This window comes from Microtus pennsylvanicus, chromosome 15 (assembly GCF_037038515.1).
Source record: "Microtus pennsylvanicus isolate mMicPen1 chromosome 15, mMicPen1.hap1, whole genome shotgun sequence".
Classification (NCBI taxonomy): Eukaryota; Metazoa; Chordata; class Mammalia; order Rodentia; family Cricetidae; genus Microtus; species Microtus pennsylvanicus.
Genome location: NC_134593.1, coordinates 7,584,426 through 7,605,085, shown reverse-complemented (window position 1 = coordinate 7,605,085; position 20,660 = coordinate 7,584,426). Strand labels below are relative to the sequence as shown.

The 20,660-nt window shown below is 39.6% G+C and overlaps 1 protein-coding gene across 1 annotated transcript in view; it reads right to left on the bottom strand.

The window, feature by feature from the left end:
* The window catches only part of Exoc5 (exocyst complex component 5), a 54,698-nt gene extending 34,054 nt beyond the window's left edge, over positions 1–20,644 (bottom strand). The window contains exons 1-4 of the mRNA XM_075949180.1: positions 20,484–20,644; positions 6,350–6,444; positions 3,862–4,009; positions 620–814 (exon numbers count right to left, since the gene is read on the bottom strand). Coding sequence (XP_075805295.1) covers positions 620–814; positions 3,862–4,009; positions 6,350–6,444; positions 20,484–20,510 — 465 coding nt within the window. The 5' untranslated portion in view covers positions 20,511–20,644. The remainder of the gene's footprint in view (positions 1–619; positions 815–3,861; positions 4,010–6,349; positions 6,445–20,483) is intronic.
* Between the last annotated feature and the right edge of the window lie 16 nt (positions 20,645–20,660).

Below are 20,660 nucleotides of genomic sequence, written 5' to 3'. Positions count from 1 at the left end.
TGATGTTCTGCATAGTAAATTTGGAATAAATCAGCAAAACTGTATTCAACATATGAGTGGGTTAACAGTACAGCAAGCCTATGATTCATGAGACTATCTTTTCTTCATTTTCATTGTGATTTTTTTCCCTCTATAGGGAGGAAACCAAGCTAAGATGCCTTCTCTCAGAATTGACAACCAATACCACATACCTTTAAACGAATATTAAGTGACTATGTTATGAAAAGAATAACATAACCAACACAAGAGTTTTCAATGATCATGGTCTAATTTTGCTTTATTTCTTTATAAGGGATCTTGATTCAAGTAAATAAAACTAGGACTTGTGGATTCCTTTACAGAAAGACATTTCAGCTCCTCAACAATTTAGGTTAGATCTACTACCCTATAGTATACAACTATTAAAGACTATGTAAATTTAATTAATATTAAAAGTCAAAGGATAGGGAAATATTTAAAAATAGTTATCTCAGCATCTAAAACGAACTGTAATTTCATAAATAAAAACGTAAGGTGACTGTTCATAGGTGAAGTCCCCACACATGCAAACAAATCTTTTTTAAAATATAAGGCAAACCAATTAAAATTTGATTATTGCTTTTATTTTGGCAATGCTTACCTTTTCAGAATTTGTAAAAACATCAGATTTCAATTCTCCATCTAGAAACTCATTAAAATATTTCATCAATTTCTGAGCCTCCACTGCACGTTGTCTAGGTGTGTTTACCCCTTCCAACTGGTCTCCAAGGTGACACACTTTTGTGGCTACATAGCTAATGTGCTCATCTAATTCTTGAAAATGTTGAAAGGCAACCTGGGAAAAAAGCGCACAGAAAATACAATCAGAGAATTAAGTCTATAAATTAATACCTATCAAAACTAAACTATCAGTTCAGGGCATTAATGGTAGAGCAGCCTACCCTAGGTTTGACCACTAACATAGCACAAAACATATATACATACCAACCTCACTACTACTCTCTAAGAATAACACAGACCTTACATACGAGATCCACAGAATAATTTATACTCGTTAGCATGACATGATCTGACAACTCTTAACCAAGTTTCCAACTTTTACACACAGGCAACTAGAAGTCCTAAATGATGACTGTGAAAACAATGAGGTGCCAGAAAGGCTAGACCTGGGGAGGGAGAATACACCTGTGGGGAGGAAGGAGAATATACCTGTGGAGAGGAGGGAAAATACACCTGTGGGAGGAAGGAGAATACACCTGTGGGGAGGAGGGAGAATACACTTGATGGGAGGAGGGATAATACACCTGTGGAGAGGGAGAATACACCTGTGGGGAGGAGGGAGAATACACCTGATGGGAGGAGGGAGAATACACCTGTGGGGAGGAAGGAGAATACACCTGTGGGGAGGAGGGAGAATACACTTGATGGGAGGAGGGATAATACACCTGTGGAGAGGGAGAATACACCTGACGGGAGGAGGGGGAATACACCTGATGGGAGGAGGGAGAATACACCTGTGGGGAGGAGGGAGAATACACCTGATGGGAGAAGGGAGAATACACCTGATGGGAGGAGGGGGAATACACCTGTGGGGAGGAGGGAGAATACACCTGTGGGGAGGAAGGAGAATACACCTGTGGGGAGGAGGGAGAATACACTTGATGGGAGGAGGGATAATACACCTGTGGAGAGGGAGAATACACCTGATGGGAGGAGGGGGAATACACCTGATGGGAGGAGGGAGAATACACCTGTGAGGAGGAGGGAGAATACACCTGATGGGAGGAGGGAGAAACACCTGTGGGAAAAAGGGAGAATACACCTGTGGGGAGGCAGAACACACCTGTTGGGAGGAGGGAGAATACACCTGTGGGGAGGAGGGAGAATACACCTGATGGGAGGAGGGAGAAACACCTGTGGGAAAGAGGGAGAATACACCTGTGGGAAGGGGGAATATACCTCTATACCTGTGGGCAGGTACGCTTGCCTATGCAATGCAGTTTAGAGGTCAGAGGGCAACACCAGGTGCCTTTCATCTTACTTCTTGAGATACGGTCTCACTGAACTCAGAGCTGCCTCTATTTTTGCTCTCTGCTCCCTATCCCTGTGCTAAGGCTGCAGTGAACGCCACCAGACCCAGCTTTTTAGGGCTCAGGTCCTTGTGCTCGCACAGCAAGCCCTTCACCCACAGCCACCTCCCCAGCTCTGGGACTGGGTTTCTGAAGAACACTTTTGCTACTAAACTAAAAATATTAGAAAATGTATTAGAGGTTGAAGGGTACTGACTAAAAAGAAAACATTAACATTAAAAATACCTAAAAATCAGTGCTAAGTTGGGTGTGGTGGTGGCCTGTAATTTCAGCACATGGGACAAGGAGATAGGAAGAAATTGCAAGTGAGGCCAATCAGCACTACGGATCAAGACTCTGCCTTAATACTTCCACCAAAATGCAAGTGACACTAATATTTATGACAAATTTGTTCTTTTCAAGTTTTGAAAACAGGATGGACTATAGCAATTATCCTGCTAAAGCCAAGTTTCCCTTGCCCTACAATCCATGAAAACTGAATGCAATCAATCCCTTACATTACCGCTGATAATTCAGTAAGATACTTTTGCTCTAATGTTAAAGGGGGAAAAGCTGAAACATTTGAAGACTTTCCATTAGATACTATTCTAAACATATCACTTATTATATATTACTATCAATATGCTTACTTATTTAGTAATTATAACCCATTTTACACATAAAAACATGAAGTTCAGAGATGTTAAATTGCTTGAGATTATACAATTAGCTTAGTGGTCAGGTTACAATTCAAACTCAGGCAGACGGACTCCAGTTTGTTACGTCAACTATTAATATTATTTTTATTAATCACGGAATAATTGTATTAGAAGATTATAGAAACTGTCACCATGATTATTCAAAAACATATTGAAATTATTTACTTTTTAAATCAAATACTTTACCTCAGCCATATAGAAATAAGCTTGCTCCCCAGGAGTGAGAAAACTCAACAAATGTTCTTCAAACTACACTTAGAAAAGGCAAACTCCAAATTAAACCAAGCCAGGGAATGGGATTCAGACATTCAGACCTAATAGGAGATAAGAAGTCTGGTAAGCTAGCCTGGGGTCAGGCTAGCGGTTTGGTTTCACTGTAAAGTAGACTGAGGAAGAGAGTTCTGTAGCAGTTTTCCCACAGCCACAGTAGAGCTCTCACTGAGCGCATCCTAGGGGCTTTTGTGAAACCACTCAAATCAAGTTTCTTTAGGGCAGCAGTTCTCAGCCTGTGAGTCATAACCCCTCCCATATCAGATACTTAAATTATGCTTCATAATAGTAGCAAAATTATAGTTATGAAGTAGCAACAAGATTTTATGGTTGGGGGTTCACCACAGCATGGGGAACTGTGTCAAAGGATCACAACATTATGAAGTTTGAGAACCACTGAGGTAGGGGATAATTTGATCCAGATCTGGCTTTATTTATGATTAAATAAAATTAAAATGACTCCATAAATATCCATTTTAATTAAAAATTTCTCAAAGAACAGATCTATGGACTAGTCAGTCTTGTGAAAGCTTACTCAATTAGAGGTCAAGCAAGGGTCACAATCTGGCATCTACCACCCTAACCTGAAAAGGGGAATCCTGTGATTCCACACCCACCCAAGCAGCACACCAATACCAATAGTAGGAAATAACAATACATTATATCTTATTCCACAGGTCTAGAGAGTTACAAGTTACTACAATTTGACTTGACTCTTCAAATGCCTAAAGCTGAAAAGAAATAAAGATATAACCAAAAAAACAAAAGGAAAGAAAATATGTTATAATTTATATAAACCCTTCATTCCTTAGCTAAATGTATACCTGATTGCTTTTCTGGAGCTCTTGTACCTTCTTAGCAAATTCCTTAGCTTCCTTCTGACACTGCTGTTCTAACTTCTCCACCTTCCTTTGAATTCTTTCATCCATTATCTGAAGTTCTTGAATATGATTCACAAATTCTTCTAACAACCTAACAGAGGAAAGTAGTAGTACAATCAATTTGCCTAGTATTAATCAAAAGGAAATCACCAGATTGCTTTAGGAAGGTCTTAACAGGGTTTGTTGAGATAGGAATAAGCATGTTCATTTTCTTTACAGTACCTTGCAATTTCTACAATGGGGAAAAAAACTTTTGGCGTGGTTTTAAAATTACAAAGCATTTGAAAATATAGCCAGTTCTTATTAACTTTGCAATGGATTATCTCTAAGGTAAAGGAAAACCTCAAAGAATCCCCATTCAATATCCAAGCAAGCTTTAGAATTTAAAAATCAGGAAGATAAATGTACAATAAAAAATGCACCACAGACTTCAGTGACTTTGTTTCCCTGATTTACAGCTATTAAATTTAAAAGAACATAGCCAAATTTTCATTATTATTTATTTGCCTGTTCAGAGTTGGGGGTTTTGCTATGTATTCTAACCTCCAACTCACAGCTCTGTATTCTAGACTACCCTCCAACTCACAGCTCTGTATTCTAGACTACCCTCCAACTCACAGCTGTGTATTCTAGACTACCCTCCAACTCACAGCTCTGTATTCTAGACTACCCTCCAACTCACAGCTGTGTATTCTAGACTACCCTCCAACTCACAGCTGTGTATTCTAGACTAACCTCCAACTCACAGCTCTGTATTCTAGACTAACCTCCAACTCACAGCTCAGTATTCTAGACTACCCTCCAACTCACAGCTGTGTATTCTAGACTACCCTCCAACTCACAGCTGTGTATTCTAGACTACCCTCCAACTCACAGCTGTGTATTCTAGACTAACCTCCAACTCACAGCTGTGTATTCTAGACTACCCTCCAACTCACAGCTCTGTATTCTAGACTACCCTCCAACTCACAGCTCTGTATTCTAGACTAACCCCCAACTCACAGCTGTGTATTCTAGACTACCCTCCAACTCACAGCTGTGTATTCTAGACTACCCTCCAACTCACAGCTGTGTATTCTAGACTACCCTCCAACTCACAGCTGTGTATTCTAGACTACCCTCCAACTCACAGCTGTGTATTCTAGACTACCCTCCAACTCACAGCTGTGTATTCTAGACTACCCTCCAACTCACAGCTGTGTATTCTAGACTACCCTCCAACTCACAGCTGTGTATTCTAGACTACCCTCCAACTCACAGCTGTGTATTCTAGACTACCCTCCAACTCACAGCTCTGTATTCTAGACTACCCTCCAACTCACAGCTCTGTATTCTAGACTAACCCCCAACTCACAGCTGTGTATTCTAGACTACCCTCCAACTCACAGCTCTGTATTCTAGACTACCCTCCAACTCACAGCTGTGTATTCTAGACTACCCTCCAACTCACAGCTGTGTATTCTAGACTACCCTCCAACTCACAGCTGTGTATTCTAGACTACCCTCCAACTCACAGCTCTGTATTCTAGACTACCCTCCAACTCACAGCTATGTATTCTAGACTACCCTCCAACTCACAGCTGTGTATTCTAGACTACCCTCCAACTCACAGCTGTGTATTCTAGACTACCCTCCAACTCACAGCTGTGTATTCTAGACTACCCTCCAACTCACAGCTCTGTATTCTAGACTACCCTCCAACTCACAGCTCTGTATTCTAGACTACCCTCCAACTCACAGCTGTGTATTCTAGACTACCCTCCAACTCACAGCTGTGTATTCTAGACTACCCTCCAACTCACAGCTCTGTATTCTAGACTACCCTCCAACTCACAGCTGTGTATTCTAGACTACCCTCCAACTCACAGCTGTGTATTCTAGACTACCCTCCAACTCACAGCTGTGTATTCTAGACTACCCTCCAACTCACAGCTCTGTATTCTAGACTACCCTCCAACTCACAGCTCTGTATTCTAGACTACCCTCCAACTCACAGCTCTGTATTCTAGACTAACCTCTAACTCGCAGCTGTGTATTCTAGACTAACCTCCAACTCACAGCTGTGTATTCTAGACTAACCTCTAACTCACAGCTCTGCCTTAGCCCCTGAGTGCTGAGATTACAGGTGTGCACTACCACACGCAACCAAGTTTTAATTTCAGAAGCATAACCAGACCTTTCTAATTTAATGCTAAGTGGAGAAATTAAACTCTTAATGTCAATAAAATCCTCATCCAATCAGCTCAAGTGCTTAAGGAAAAATACAATTTCAGACTTCTAATGGTGTAAGAAACTTTTTGAGATGGGGACAAACTGTTAATTAAAATTGTTTTATATGAACACTGAAAGAAACCCCAATACAGTTGTCTCTAATAGAAACGGAATTTGTAGTACTACATTGGGACTATCAAAATTTTGTTTTTTAGTTTACCTTTTGGGATCAAAAGCTTCAGATCCACCTCTAGAACCACCTCCTGGGGTTCTCCACACCAGACGCTCGATGTATTCATCGGCCACAAAAGGCTCCTGGTTCACAGAATAAACATGTTTTAACAAGACTTTACAGAACAAGTTACATTCTAAAACAGGCTTTACTACTTAAGATCTTGAAAACTGATGTCTATTTTATTATTGAAAAGGTTTTTGTTGTTTAAAATTCTTTAATAAATAAGGCTAATTAATTAATTAAAGAAAAGTAGGACACTAAAATATTAGAACAGCATTACTGACCAGTTGGAGCAACCAAATAGAAAATGAGGAAAGGGTATAAGAAGGTAATTTATTCAAACAAACAAAAAACTTAAACCCAAAACAAAACAAAAGGTATAGCTTTACTAGCAATCAAACAACTTAAGTAATCTTTTGGGGGGGGGCATGAGGGAAAAATAGGGTCTCTCTATGTAGCTCTGGCTTGTCTGAAACTTGCTATGAAGACCAGGTTTGGTGTGGGACAATTTTGTATTCTGTCAATTATGTTTTAAATAAACACTGATTGGCCAGTAGCCAGGCAGGAAGTATAGGCAGGACAACCAGATGGAAGACGAGGCGGGGTAATAAGAACAGGAGAATTCTGGGAAGGAGGAAGCCCATTCCTCTGCAGTCCTGTCCAGACACCAAAGAAGCAGGATGTCACCTGCCCCACTGAAAAAGGCACTGAGCCATGTGGCTAACATAGGTAAGAATATGGGTTAATATACGTTACAAGAATTAATAAGAAGCCTGAGCTAATGGGCTAACCAGTTTATAATTAATATAGACCTCTGTGTAATTTCTTTGGGGCTAAATGGCTGTGGGACCTGGTGGGAGAACAGAAACCAGGCAGGACAGAAACCTCAAACAACACAGGTTGGCCTTAAACTCAAGAGATCTTCCTGTCTCTGCCTTGCCAGTGCTGCTGGGAACCCTAACCCTAACCAAAGCATGAGCCACATGACATCCATTAAGTTATTATTTTTTTAACCCCAGAAGAAGAGAACTGTATTTTAATTAGAGAGTACAGTGTGGTAAGAGGACAGGACGCTGACAGTTGCATGGCACAGCTGCCAACCAGGCAGAGCCCTTCAGGAAGACAGCTGGCAACCTCCTAGCAACATCAGCAGTGTTACCAATGCTCAGCTCCAACCCCATCATTTTATTTTCCCGCGGCTTGGAGAATGAGGCAAGATCATAATAAATTCTTGGTTGCAAAGCAAGTCCCTGTCTCAAAAACAGAGATTAAAAATAAAATTATAAGGAAATGCATATATGAACAATAAATTCTGGAGTAACTGTACATTGTGTATAATGCTGGAAACTATATACATATTCAATAAAACTTCACTTAAAAGTGGGTAAACTTGGGCTGGAGAGGTAGCTCAGAGTTTAAGAGCACTGACTGCTCTTCCAGAGGTCCTAAATTCAATTCCCAGCAACCACATGGTGGCTCACAACCATCTATAATGAGATCTGGTGCCCTCTACTGGCTTATAGGATATATGTAGGCAGAATACTGTACACATAATAAATAAATAAATCTTTTTTTTTAAAAAGTGGATAAACTTATATTCAAAGCTATGTACTATTAAAATCACATAAAACATTCAATGAAATGAGTTAACATGTATACACTATGTGAAAACAAGCACATTAAATTTTCTCAGATACAGCATTATTAGACTACTGTTATTTAAGTTATTAAAGTACAAAGTCCAATCAAAAATAGTAAATATGCATGTTGGGCAAAATGATGCAGGTTTGCAATCTTTGCACTTTAAAACTTTTGAAGAGCAAAGACTTGTAAAAGCAACATGAACACCTAAGATTTCTAGCAGGGTTTGTTTTTACACTGGAGGTCAGATGCCTAGTAAGTTCAAAGTGTTAAACAAAAATCTGTTAAGAAATCCTATACCCAGCAATACCAGCATTCAAAAGCAAGGGAGAAACTGAGATGTTCTGAAATTAAAATAAATAAGGAAATAACAACTGAAAGTCTGTTACTTGCCTAGGATATGAGGTAAAATAAATGACCACTATACAATAACCTAAAAACATATAAAATAAAAATCCTAATAGACTGCTGGAAGGCCTTGTTGGCTGGCCAACAGCTTTTCCCAAAATTTCAGAGACATGAAGACTCTTCCTCCCCAGCAAAATTTCCTGCTCTCTACCTGCCCTTAGCTGGAGAATGTCCCTTGAACCAGAGGACTGACCTTATCTGAAGGCTGTGTCTAAGCCAGATGCCTGATTTAGCTTTAGCCTGACCCTTGGCACAGATTCCTGCTAGAAGATTTGTGCTAGGAGCTCTGCTATAAGACCCTACTGTCACATACGGAGCCTAATGCTAGGAGCGTGCCACTGAATAAAACTAGGGTTTGTCCCAGGCTCCCCAATCCTAAACATTCCTTATATTCTGGAATAAAGCTGAGATGATTCACTAAAGTCTGTCTCCTGGCTGCTATCTAAGTCATACCCACAGCTGTCAGAACCTTGTTCCCCGCTTCTGCTCCCTCCACCCTTGTGGACCAATGCAGACAAGCAGAGCCGCAAAAGATAAGTAAACAGAAAGGTAGTTAAGTCTTAAATAATAAAACCAGCTACAACTTGATATTTTGTTTCATATGTAATTTAAGAAATTAATATACTTTACAAGTTATAAGCTTATGTTTGAGGCATATAATATATAAAGGTAATTTTGTGATTCAACAATAAATGAGACTTTGGGTAACTGCCCAAATAGCCAGCTGTCTTTGTCATTTTTTGCACCTTTTGAAAGTTGCTCAATTGCACTTTCTGTTTTCTCAAGTAATATTATTTCCCTTCTCAGGTCTTTAATGGGGCTAAAGACTAGATAGTCATAGTTACTTCCATCTCTTGACTTAGCCAAGCCATTTTTAATATAAGACTCCGACTATTAAAACATTTAACATGTTTCTTGTTTAATGCTGTTAATGCTGGCTGTAATTCTAATTTTTATGTATGTTTTTGCCTCCTCTTTTCCCTGGACAGTATATAATATTTGTTCTTATTGTATATAGTTTGTATTAGGCCTAAAACTCTTATTAGACAAAAGGGAAAGCTGTTAAGGGAACTCCTTCAGCCAAAGCCATTTGGTCTCATAAGTGCAGATGAAATGATTGCAGGGTCCTTTTTTCTGCTGGATTCAGTTCCAGTTCCCAGTGCATGCAGAGACTGCAAATGGCTACCCTTACTGTGAGTTTATCCCCAAATAAATAAACCTTTGCTACTACTACAAGAATTAGGAACAAGAAGTACAAATGCCCTGCCTACCCTATCTCCTAGTCTGTTCATGTCTCATGTCTGCAGTGAAAGAGATCTTGATATTGAAGGGGGAATGCTTTTGCCTAAGCACAAGGGAAGTAAGAAGTGCACTAAAGAGGTTGGGGAGATGACTCCCACTTAAGAGGACCTGAGTTCAATTTCCAGCTGTGTTAGGGATCTCACAACTGCCTGTAACCCCAGTCCCAAGGAATCTGATGCCCTCTTCTGGCCTCCACAGACACATGCACACATGTAGCATATACCTTCACAGGCACATATACTTCAAACAAAAAATTCCAAAAGAAAAAGTAGGGCTGCATTAAACTCTGGCTTTCAGTGCTGCTTGATAACACTGGCTGCTTGTATTCAGAGAATAAAGGGGAATAAAACTATTCACCTTTGGCGGGGGCAATCAACTGTGATCTTCAAGAAGGGAGAGGTGCTGTTATATACCAAAGCAGAGACTGGTATCTTCTGTGTCACAAAAATAATTCTCTTGGGAAGATCAATCCCCTCAGTTTTGAAAGAACACAGATAAGTGTCACAACAACAGCCTAAGAAGACTATGTCAACCAGTTTAGATAGTAAGAATAACAAAAGTACTAACTATAAGTAAGATGGAATTAGCATGATCACAAAGGAGATAAAGGGTCAGCTGCAACTTGAACCATCTAGCTACCAGACCAGAGATTTCCTCTACTTTTAATGATCTTTAATTTCCTCCATGAGACTGAACTGGAATCCTGGAGGCTCTGCTATCAAATGAATATGGTGTAGACTCTAGTGACACAGGGTGGCCTATTGTGGACAGTGATGTACCTCCAGCTCTCCCGGCAAAAAAAGACTTGCTTGATGCTTTTACCTGGTAATCCCCAGCTACTGAGTGTCATATTTAATTGATCATACCTTTCTCAGTGTAACACAGCTTCAGTGATGAGACAGGAGCATGAAGGCCTGATGTGTATGGTCAAAACCAGACCAAGTGACAAGTTTCATAACTTTTAGTTAGTTTCATAACTCCCACACAGATACCACCAACACAGCACACCGCCATATATGTTCTGCTTCTCATACGCCCTATCTTACTTTCTCACCTACCTCTTTACCCCAGGGGTACCTTCTAATAAATATGATGCATAATAAACTCTCTCAGTATCTGCTTTTAAGAGGACCCAAGCAACAACACTGTCAAGACAACAGTGGTAGAGATGAAAGTGGCAAAGGTCAGAGCATTGGGAAATATGTTCATATAATTTTAAGGGATATATTTAAATACTGCTGAAGAGTTGGAAGTGAAGAGAAAGGAAAGTTAACAGGTAATTTTTTAATTAATTAATTATTATTTTTTATACATTACATCCTGATTGCAGTTTCCCCTCTTCCTCTCTTCCCACATAGCCTCATATCAAGGCTAGACGAGGCAACCCAGTAGGATGAAAAGGGTCCCAAGAGAAGGCAACAGACTGAGAGACAGCCCCACTTCCACTATTAGTAGTCCCACAAGAACACCAAGCCACACATCATAATGTTTATATAGAGGATCTAGGTTAGATGTTGTGACATTTCATTTGTATTTTAATAAATAAAGTTTGCCTGAAAACTAGAGAGTAAAATAGCCGCAATGGTCAGCATTATAGACCAGGCAGTAGTAACACCTTTAATCCAGTAGCCACACTAGTCTGCCACAGAAACCGGGCAGCGCAAGTCTTTAATCCCAGCCCTAGAGAGAAATATAGGATGGGAGGAGACAGCTCACAGACTCAGCTTCATTCTGAGATTCCTGGAGGCAAAAGTGCCATTTTTGGACTGAAGTAGATCTAAGAGCCAGTGGCATACTGTTCTGCTTTTCTGACCTTCAGGTTGAACCCCAATTTCTATCTCTGAGTCTTTATTAGTTGTGCTTTGGTCAGATGCATACAACTCCCTATTGTCCATTACATATATGTAGAGGACCTCGGTCAGGCCCATAAAAACTCCCTGATTAATTAATTCTGTGGGCCATCCTGTAGTGTCCGTGACCCCTCTGACTTCTACAATCCTTCCTCTCCCTTTCCCACAAGATTTTCAGTGGGTCTCTGTACGTGCCCTATCAGTTGCTGAATGAAACTGCTCTGTACGTGCCCTATCAGTTGCTGAATGAAACTGCTCTGATGACAGTTATGCTTGGCTCTGATCCACAAGTATAGCAGAACATCATTAGGAATAGTTTCATTGACTTTGTTTATTTATAATGCCAGTCAGAAACAGAAATTTCTTAAAGAGGTTTATGATCTGAACAACTATGGTGGTAATTTTTACAGAGATGGATGCCAGGGAAGGTAATGGAAAAGGAATGAGGAAATGAGAGTATATATCATACTATAAACTAGCTGTCAAAGTGAAAATATAAAGCATGTAGTTAAAAAACAAAGTTGGCATTATAGGGACAACAGAATATATAATTTCGAAGTAAACAAATATTTAAAACCTCAGTAATGCATGAGATCATTAGAAAGGAGGAAGGCATGACAATTTTGGGGTAAAAGAGCAGGAAAAAGATCCTATAGAACAGACAAAATGAGACACCAATGAAGGAGAAAAATTGAGAGAACAATCAATATTGTAAAAACAAAACAAGTTTTATCTTGTGAAACAAATTATTGCTAATGTTTTTTTAAAAAAGCATTTATTAATAACTATGGGTACAAGTTTTTGGGTTTTTTTTAAATAAAAATTTCTGTTTATAAACCAAACAAATCTCAATCCCATTTTCTAATACATAACCTTCCTGTAATGGCATTTACCTTAAGAAAAAAATAAATTAACCAGTGCCCTGGCTTTTAAGTAGCTATGTCCTCCCAAAAGGCTTCTTACTTTAAAAACAAATGTCAATGAAACAAACTTTTAGTAATTTTATAAGTGTAGCACGAATAATAAAAACTCAGAGGCAAATATTGGGGTTCAACCTGAAGATCAGGGAAGCAAAGCAGCCAAACCACTAGAGAGCCCTTACCTCTTTGAAATCTTCAGACTGAAAGAGAGCGAGTTCCTGTCTCATCCCACTTTATAGTTCTCTTTAGTGCTGGCGTGCACCACCTCAGCCTGGCTCTATGGCTAACTAGTGCTGCTTCTGGGATTAAAGGGATGTGCCACCACTGCCTGACCTGTATGGCTAACTAATGTGTCTGTTTGGCATTCTGATTTCTGATCTGTAGGCAAGCTTTATTTATTAAAATACAAATGATATATAACTGCACTTCACCCTTTTGGTCTAAAATTTAAAAAGGCTATAACTAATATAAGAAAAACTTCATACAATGAGTATAATAATTATATATAATATATACAAGCAATAAGTATATCAACAATGTCAATTTGCATTTGACAAATTCAGAGAAAATACTCCATATCTATCCTATCTTGGTGAGTCCAAAGCCTTTTACCTACTTTACTTTCTATCATAACTTGCTTTCTGCATCTGATTAACTATAACTATCTAGTCTTCAACTCCCTCAGAGACCCAAAACTGAAATAATATTGAGTAAGCAGGAAGTGTAAGCAAATTACTTCCAAAAAATGTGAGAAATGACAGAAACAGCTGGCTGCTTGAACAGTCATTCCTCTGCAATTGGGACCTAGCGACTGTGGGCATCAACCTTTGGCCTACAGGCTTAGCACATTTGGCAGACTTTTCTGTGAAGGATATCCTGAAGAACTGTCCTACCTTGTCTTGACAATATTTGGCAGACACTCTCTTTTGTGTCCTGCTTGTACAATTAGGACAGCATATGGTCAGTAATCGAGGCAAGGACATTTTCTTGCCCCATGGCTTATTTTTGACACAAGAAAAGTAAACTCAATGTATCCTGTTTACTGCTGATGTGAATCTTTATAAGAAATCCATGAAGGTTTCTTTTGAGCCCTTTATGACTTTAGTAAATTATTCAATCTTCTTTCCTGGTGTAGGAGGTTCTTCTGTATTTGTGTTGCTTTCATTGGTTATTAAAGAAACTGCCTTGGCCTAGTTGGTAGGGCGGAACTCAGGTAGACAGGGAAGACAGAACAGAATTCTGGGAGGAAGAAAGCAGAGACAGGTAGACGCCATGAATCTCCGGCCTGAGACATTTGTAGGTTAGAATCTTGCTGGTAAGCCACAGTCACATGATGATACACAGATTAAATAGAAATGGGTTAATCAAGATGTGAAAGTTAGTCATCACACCCATCTTAGAGCAATTTTTTCAAACCTCAAATCTGCACAAAAGTCAAAAAACTATTACTAAAATGCTATCATGTCATATTTAACTCTACATCATAGCCACTGTATAAATTAGTTTCACATTTTCTAAACACTAGCAATTAAAGACAAAGCATGGAGAAATCACTTGGAAACTATTCCTTTTAATCAAGAATAAAAATCTCCATTGAAACAAAACCAATCAACTTCAATTTCCCACTATCAATACACTACTACACTCAAAATAGATCAACATAATGTGTCAGAACTACCCACAAACTCAAAGAAACTGGAGTAATTCCCCCACAAGCTAGGTTAAAGAACAGAATTTCAGAGTCAAGTACTTCTGTATTGCCTTAGGCCAACAAAACCACAAGTTCAACTGTTGCCTACAGTGTATTTTTCTATTTATGATGTTTATATCTGTCGCAAAAACCTTTTATTCAGAACTTCCATAAGCAATCTCAATTGAGGTCACATCCGTGTGTCTGTTTTAAAGCTCACCTTGAGCCACCTTATCCCGATTTCTGTTTCCCAAAACCAACAGCAACACTCCCATCAGCCCGTCAGCCTACTCCACACCCATGCTACTCCAGCTATCTAATCTGGGGTTATGTAACTTATTCTACAGAATGCCTTTCCTCCCCTATTAACACAACTTCCTATGGCTTGGATATGCTTCCCAAAACTTAATCCCTGATGAAGCAGTGTTGCAGGACAGGGTACATCAGAAAGTGTTTAGATAATGAAGACTCTACCTTCATCAACAGACTCATTCCAGTTATAAAGAAGCTTGAGAATATGAGTTCATTAACCAAACATTATGTGCTTACTCCAGTCTCTCCTGACTCCTGCCCTTACCAAATGCCAACACCTTGATGTTTCAATTCCAAGCACTGAGAAAAGTGAGTTTCTTTTCAAAATTACTCAGTTTGCTAAAGCAGTAGCAACAACAATGAACCAAAAAACAAACAAATAAAACCAAGCAAACAAAAAGGAGCAAGACACTAAAGCCTAGCTCAAATCTCTGAAGGTTTCCATTTCTTCCCCACATAAGCGCCTCCACTTTTCCGTCTTAAACCCCTACAAACCATAAAAGTTCAAATGTCAATGCAAAGCAATTTGTTGTCATTTGTTCCTTTTCAGCTTTTGTTCATTTACAAACATTAATACAGGGATCCAAACATGTTAGATAAGCACTCTCCACAGAGCGTACTATCAGTCCTCCAGCAACACCTTATTACATTGTCCAAGCTGGACCTGGACTCACTATTGTCCAGCCAGACACTGAATTCTGAATCTTCCTGCCTCAGACTCAAGTAGCTGGATCATAGTCTTGACACCAGCACAGTCTTACTTACTGTTTCATAACAATTTTTTCTAACTTACTCTCTTCTCCTTATTTTAACTGAGAGCAAAGGCAAGCTCTGTCACATGCTGTTTTTCCTGTCCATCTGTGTCAATGGAACAATGCTGAACAAGCCAAAATGCTGGCTAGCTAGGGATATGTGCAAACCCTCTTTAAAGGCTCTTGAAACTCACACCTCATACATGCAAACCCAAACTATTAGTTCATGAACCAGAAGAAACTGGCATTACGTGGCGCTACCAATAAAAGGTATATTAGAAATATGAGCCTAATACAATAACACTGAAAGAAAATGATTTTGCCCTCCTTTTTGATCCATTGGATTTGTTAATGATCTTATATATTTACTATAAATTAATAAACTCTATTTATTGATTATTGGTTATCTGAAAAGCACTATAAAATCCTTCTTCCAAGGCTACCATGATAGATCTCCAATTAATCTGGAAAGGTAGAAAAATAAAGCACATTAAGATACTAAATCAAGACAAACTTTAAAAGTTTTCTAGAAACTAACAATACAATCTTGAAGGAGGTGCCACTGCGTAAAAAAACTCAAACAATGGTAGTTAAAACTGTATCATTTTTTAGGTTATATTAAGTAAAATCTCTCTTCCATTAAAGAATATGCTTTATTTCTGAAAAATAGCTCATGTTTTAGGTTCCAAAGGAAAAGTAACAGAATTTAATGGTATCTTTTATGACTTAACAGAATCACAAAATTAGATTTAAAATTTTTAAAATAGGAATGGTCTTTAAATATCACCCTCTCAACTCTTTCATCTCATCTCATTTACTTATTTTATTTCAGTTCCAAGAATGAGGATAACAAAAAAGAAAGCTCAAAGGTTAGTTTTAATTTTTCAGTTGGATAAAGCTGAAATTACTGAGTTTAAAACATTTTAATCTTAGAGGAAATTTTTGGCTTTCTGAGTCCCTTAGTCTGGGTATCTGCTGCCATGTGTGTGTTTCCTCACCCCTGGTAAATCCCTTTCTTCAAAATTCCAGATGCATGACAAAGCACAGACCCAAAAAAATGAGCATGAGTCACACTTTAGGGTGACAGACCTTGGTACAGACACCATGGGTAACACAACTTTCCAGTCACTTTTGTACTCTCTCCCTGTAGTCGGCTATGACTCTCTCTAGTGTGACTATCTGAAAGGCTTTTCTCCCTGATGGAGGCTCAATCTTGTTTTTTTTTTCAGGGGGAGGGGGCAACTTGCCATATAGCCCAAGCTGACTTCAAACTCAACATTCTGCCTGCTCTGCAAACCAACATCATAATCACAAGTATATACACTACCATGCCAGGTCCCTCCTGCCCCACTAATCTACTTAAATTCAAAGAGGCTGTCATTCTCTAAGAAGTTTATCAAATTTAAGGTAATTTCCAAAATGAGCTTCAACAATGAGAAAACTGCAGTACAAAGAACATAGGTAACCTGCTCAAATCCTCCAACTAATGAGATGTACAGTTGATAGATGTCATCCATCCAGGTCCAATTATATTATTATCCATATAATCATTTCTAAAGTGCTAAAACTTCTTGTGACTTCCTTCTAAGTTACTTACTCATATATATTTACAGTTAATAGTGATTGCCTTCTGATATCTTCATAGGATACTTTGAAAAAGCCCTTTTTGTTGTTTTGGTTTTATTTCTGGCTTTTTGAAACAGGGTCTCGCTCTGTAGCCAAGTTACTTGAACTGATTCTCCTGCCCACCTCCTGACTGTTGGGATTACAGGTATGGACTACAAAATCCTGCTTTAATTTATACTTTTTCCCCCTTTTTGCAACACTGGAGGTTGAAAACAACACACAGTACTGTATGCTAGTCAGGCATTCAGCATGTCCTTAGCCATCTTTCTATTTATTTTCAGATAAGAATCTAAGTTGCCCCAAGCTCATCTTGAACTAGCAATCCTCTTGCAGTGGTCTCTAGAGTAGCTGGGGTTATAGACCAGTACTACTAGATCCAGCCTAACATACTTAAAAATGCATTTTTCTCTCCTTAATATATACTTAAAGTTAATATATCTTTTTCTCCCTGAAAGGGTTCTACCAGTTTTCTTTGCAGAGGTTAACATATTTAATCACCTACCTTCACAACTTCACACACACATGAATTAACTTCTTAGTAACCAAATTCTTTTTGTTGTTTTTCAAAATATCTCCCCAAATTCTATGATTTTTCTGTTCCCATTAAACTAGTTTAAGATTTTTACATCTAGGCTAATGAATCAGCAACAGACAATTCTGGAAGAATTAACAAATGGCAGGAAGAGATGTCGATGACAATGACAGTCTGTAATCCCCACTGAAAACCATTCTTCACACTAACTGTAGTCTTATGACTCACTTAAACCTACTAGGGAAAAGTCCTCAGTTACTTCAAGCACGATCTACAGAAGCTGTCTCAAAACTTCCGCAAACTCCTATCATCCAAGACTTCCCATAAGCCACCACTCCCTACACACACACACACACACACACACACACAAACAAGCATGCACATGTGTCTCCCTTATATTGAGTTACCTTCTGTCACTGCCTTAGAATTCCTTCCTCCTGCTTGAAGTTTCTACTCTTCTATCAATACCTAACTTGCGATATTACATGAAACCTTTTTTAATTATCCAGGAAAGAGGCGTCTGCCCTTACTCTGCACCGGGTTTATCAGTTATCCCATCTAAAATTTTACTTTGTGATCTTTTAAACCCAATGTCTAGGATGTCAGCTGCATCAATGCACGAATGCATTTTCTGTGGCACGTCCGAGGAGACATGCAGTGTTCTTAAGTTTAGCACTTTATCTTGAAGTTGATGGGTACTCAAAAATATTTCCTGAATGAATAACTGACTCTAGATTTTAATAATGAACTCTCCTATAAAATGTAAGCTGCCCAGAGAAATGGGAAGAATATGTTAGAATGACAGGGGAGACGTTCACCAAAGGAATAAGAAAGTATTTTCAGTAGAAGAAGTAAAAGAGCAATGTCTGAAGCAACAGAAAAGGAATTTACCATTCAAGCTATTTTTTGATATGCTGAATATATCATTAACCCACATCACTGAGGAATCTCAGTTCGGATAGGCCATCCTGAGTTTATTACTCAGAAACACCACATATGGATTCTTTCAGAAAGATCTCTCAACAAGAAATCAAACTAAGAAGGGTATTCTGGGAAACTTCCAGCACATTATTGCAACCACTGAGTCATCTATTAATAAATCATTCTGTCAACTGAGGAAAGATCCTACAGTTTGATTTTATTGTCAGAAGTTGTCTGTTAAAAAAGATGAGTCACCAAACCAATAATAAGATTTTACAAGAAGCCGAGTTAACAATGAGATTTCATGGGTTCAAAGCTCTACTTTGTTTCCATTAAATTTTTCTAATGTGGAAAATGAAAGTACAATTTTATTTAGTAGTACATGAAAATCAGGATGCATAAAAATAAAATATCCTTGACTACATCCTGCCTTGTTTCCCCCAGTTCTCCAGCTGTGGCTTAGACAGGAGATCTGCAACCTATAGTGACGGCAGAAGCTGCAGAAATGGCAGCAAAGACTGAGGGCCGTTTTCTTTCTCCCCTTTCTAGAGCAAAGAAGTCAACTTTTCACTTGGGGAATGAAGACTTACTCATGAGCAGAGTCCTTACAGGGTTAGACTCACAGCAATTCAGGAAAAGACAAATAGACTTCTTAATTATACATAACTGTATAATTGTAGCTATTACTATGGTTTTAATTTTGATGAAATAAGATACATATGATGGGGGGGGTCACTTCAGTTATAAGACCTATCGATATGCTTAAGTTTGTCCTAAGAACCTTCTGGTGACTACCTAATCAATCAGCTACTACAGAACTGGTCTAGTTAAACAACTTTAACAACTCTCTACTAAATGGCAAGATCTAGAGAACAAACACACATTTCTTCACCCCCTTTTCTTCATCCCTGGGAAAGAGAACACCTTTTCAAGTAAGTTACTGGACTCATCTGGTCATACATTTAAAGGAAATAGAGCATGATCCAAGACAAAACTGTTAGCATCAAAGAGAACTCACTGTAGCAGTAGGGTAATGGGATGGTTTTCTGTTAATTAGTGACTAGTGAAACCCATTATTTAAATATCTCAAAGCCTGTAAAGATGTAAAAATTGAAACAAGGAACTACAGAATTACCTAGTATTTTGATCAAGGATACACAGTAAAAGTTCAGAGGACTAAGACGGTTTCCTTGGCCCAGTGTAAATAAACAGATGGCAGAATTTTATGATTAGAGACGCTAATATTGTGCATCTCCAGATACTACACCTGAGAAAAAGCAGTAATTCTTCTTAAGTTTAATTATAACCCTCCACTCAAATCACTTTCGTTATAACTTACAATTTAAGCATGCTATTTCACTGAACAAATGCGATGTCTGTGCTAGGCAGAACTGCAAGCCAAGGTGCAGTAACAAAAAAGTAACAGTAAAAAAAGTTGAGTTTGTTATGGAATCCACGGCATTTAAACTTCAAGCCACAATCCACGCTGAAGCTCAAACCGAGAGGACCCGATTTTCACCCGTGGTGACATTCTTACTGGAACCGCAGTGTGCTTTACAACTACACTTCTGTTGATAGGAAGGAAGCCCGGCAGAGCCTTCATTTTTCCTCTTATCTCTACTTCTATTTTTTTTTCACATAAGGAAACATTGTTGCATTGTTTTCACCCATTCCATTATCTCAAACACCAGAGCTTCTTACGACGAACACCACCAAATCCAAATTTCAAGTTGAAGTATCCCAGACACTAAAGAAATACATCTGACCGCCCACAGCACCTCGCACCTTAAGGATTCTCTAAGTACAGCGGGGTGGTTCCACGGCTATTAAACGCCGTGAGCTGTGTCGCTTGCCCTAAGCCCACCGCTGAGGCTAAGCAGGCCTTTATTGTCCTAAAACATCCTCCAGGCTTTCAGCCTGTACGGTAAAGCCGGCAGGCTCCCGGTGCCACTTCCAGCCTGCCGGGCCGTCCACGGGGACAGGTCTCCGAGAGCCCCGGCTGCGTTGGCCCCCGGTGCCCCGCTCGGCACAAGGATCCGCGCGGAGGACCCGGCTCGCCCAGCCTGGGCTCCCGCCTCCAGCACCTCGGCCCCGGCGACCCGAGCGAGGCCCGGCGTCCGTCCCAGCCCCTCCCCCGCCGCCGCCCGCCGAACCCCGGGACCCACCTCGAAGAGCTCGGCCGTCGTGGCCATGCCGGCCGGCTGAGAGGCTCGCCCCGCGCTCGAGGCCGTCTCCGCTTCACATGCTACGCCTCAGCGGCGCGGCTCGCACGTCCCAGCTCGGCCTCCCGCCTCCGGCCCCGGCTGCGGACGGCCGCGGGCCGCCCGGGTCCTCACACAGCG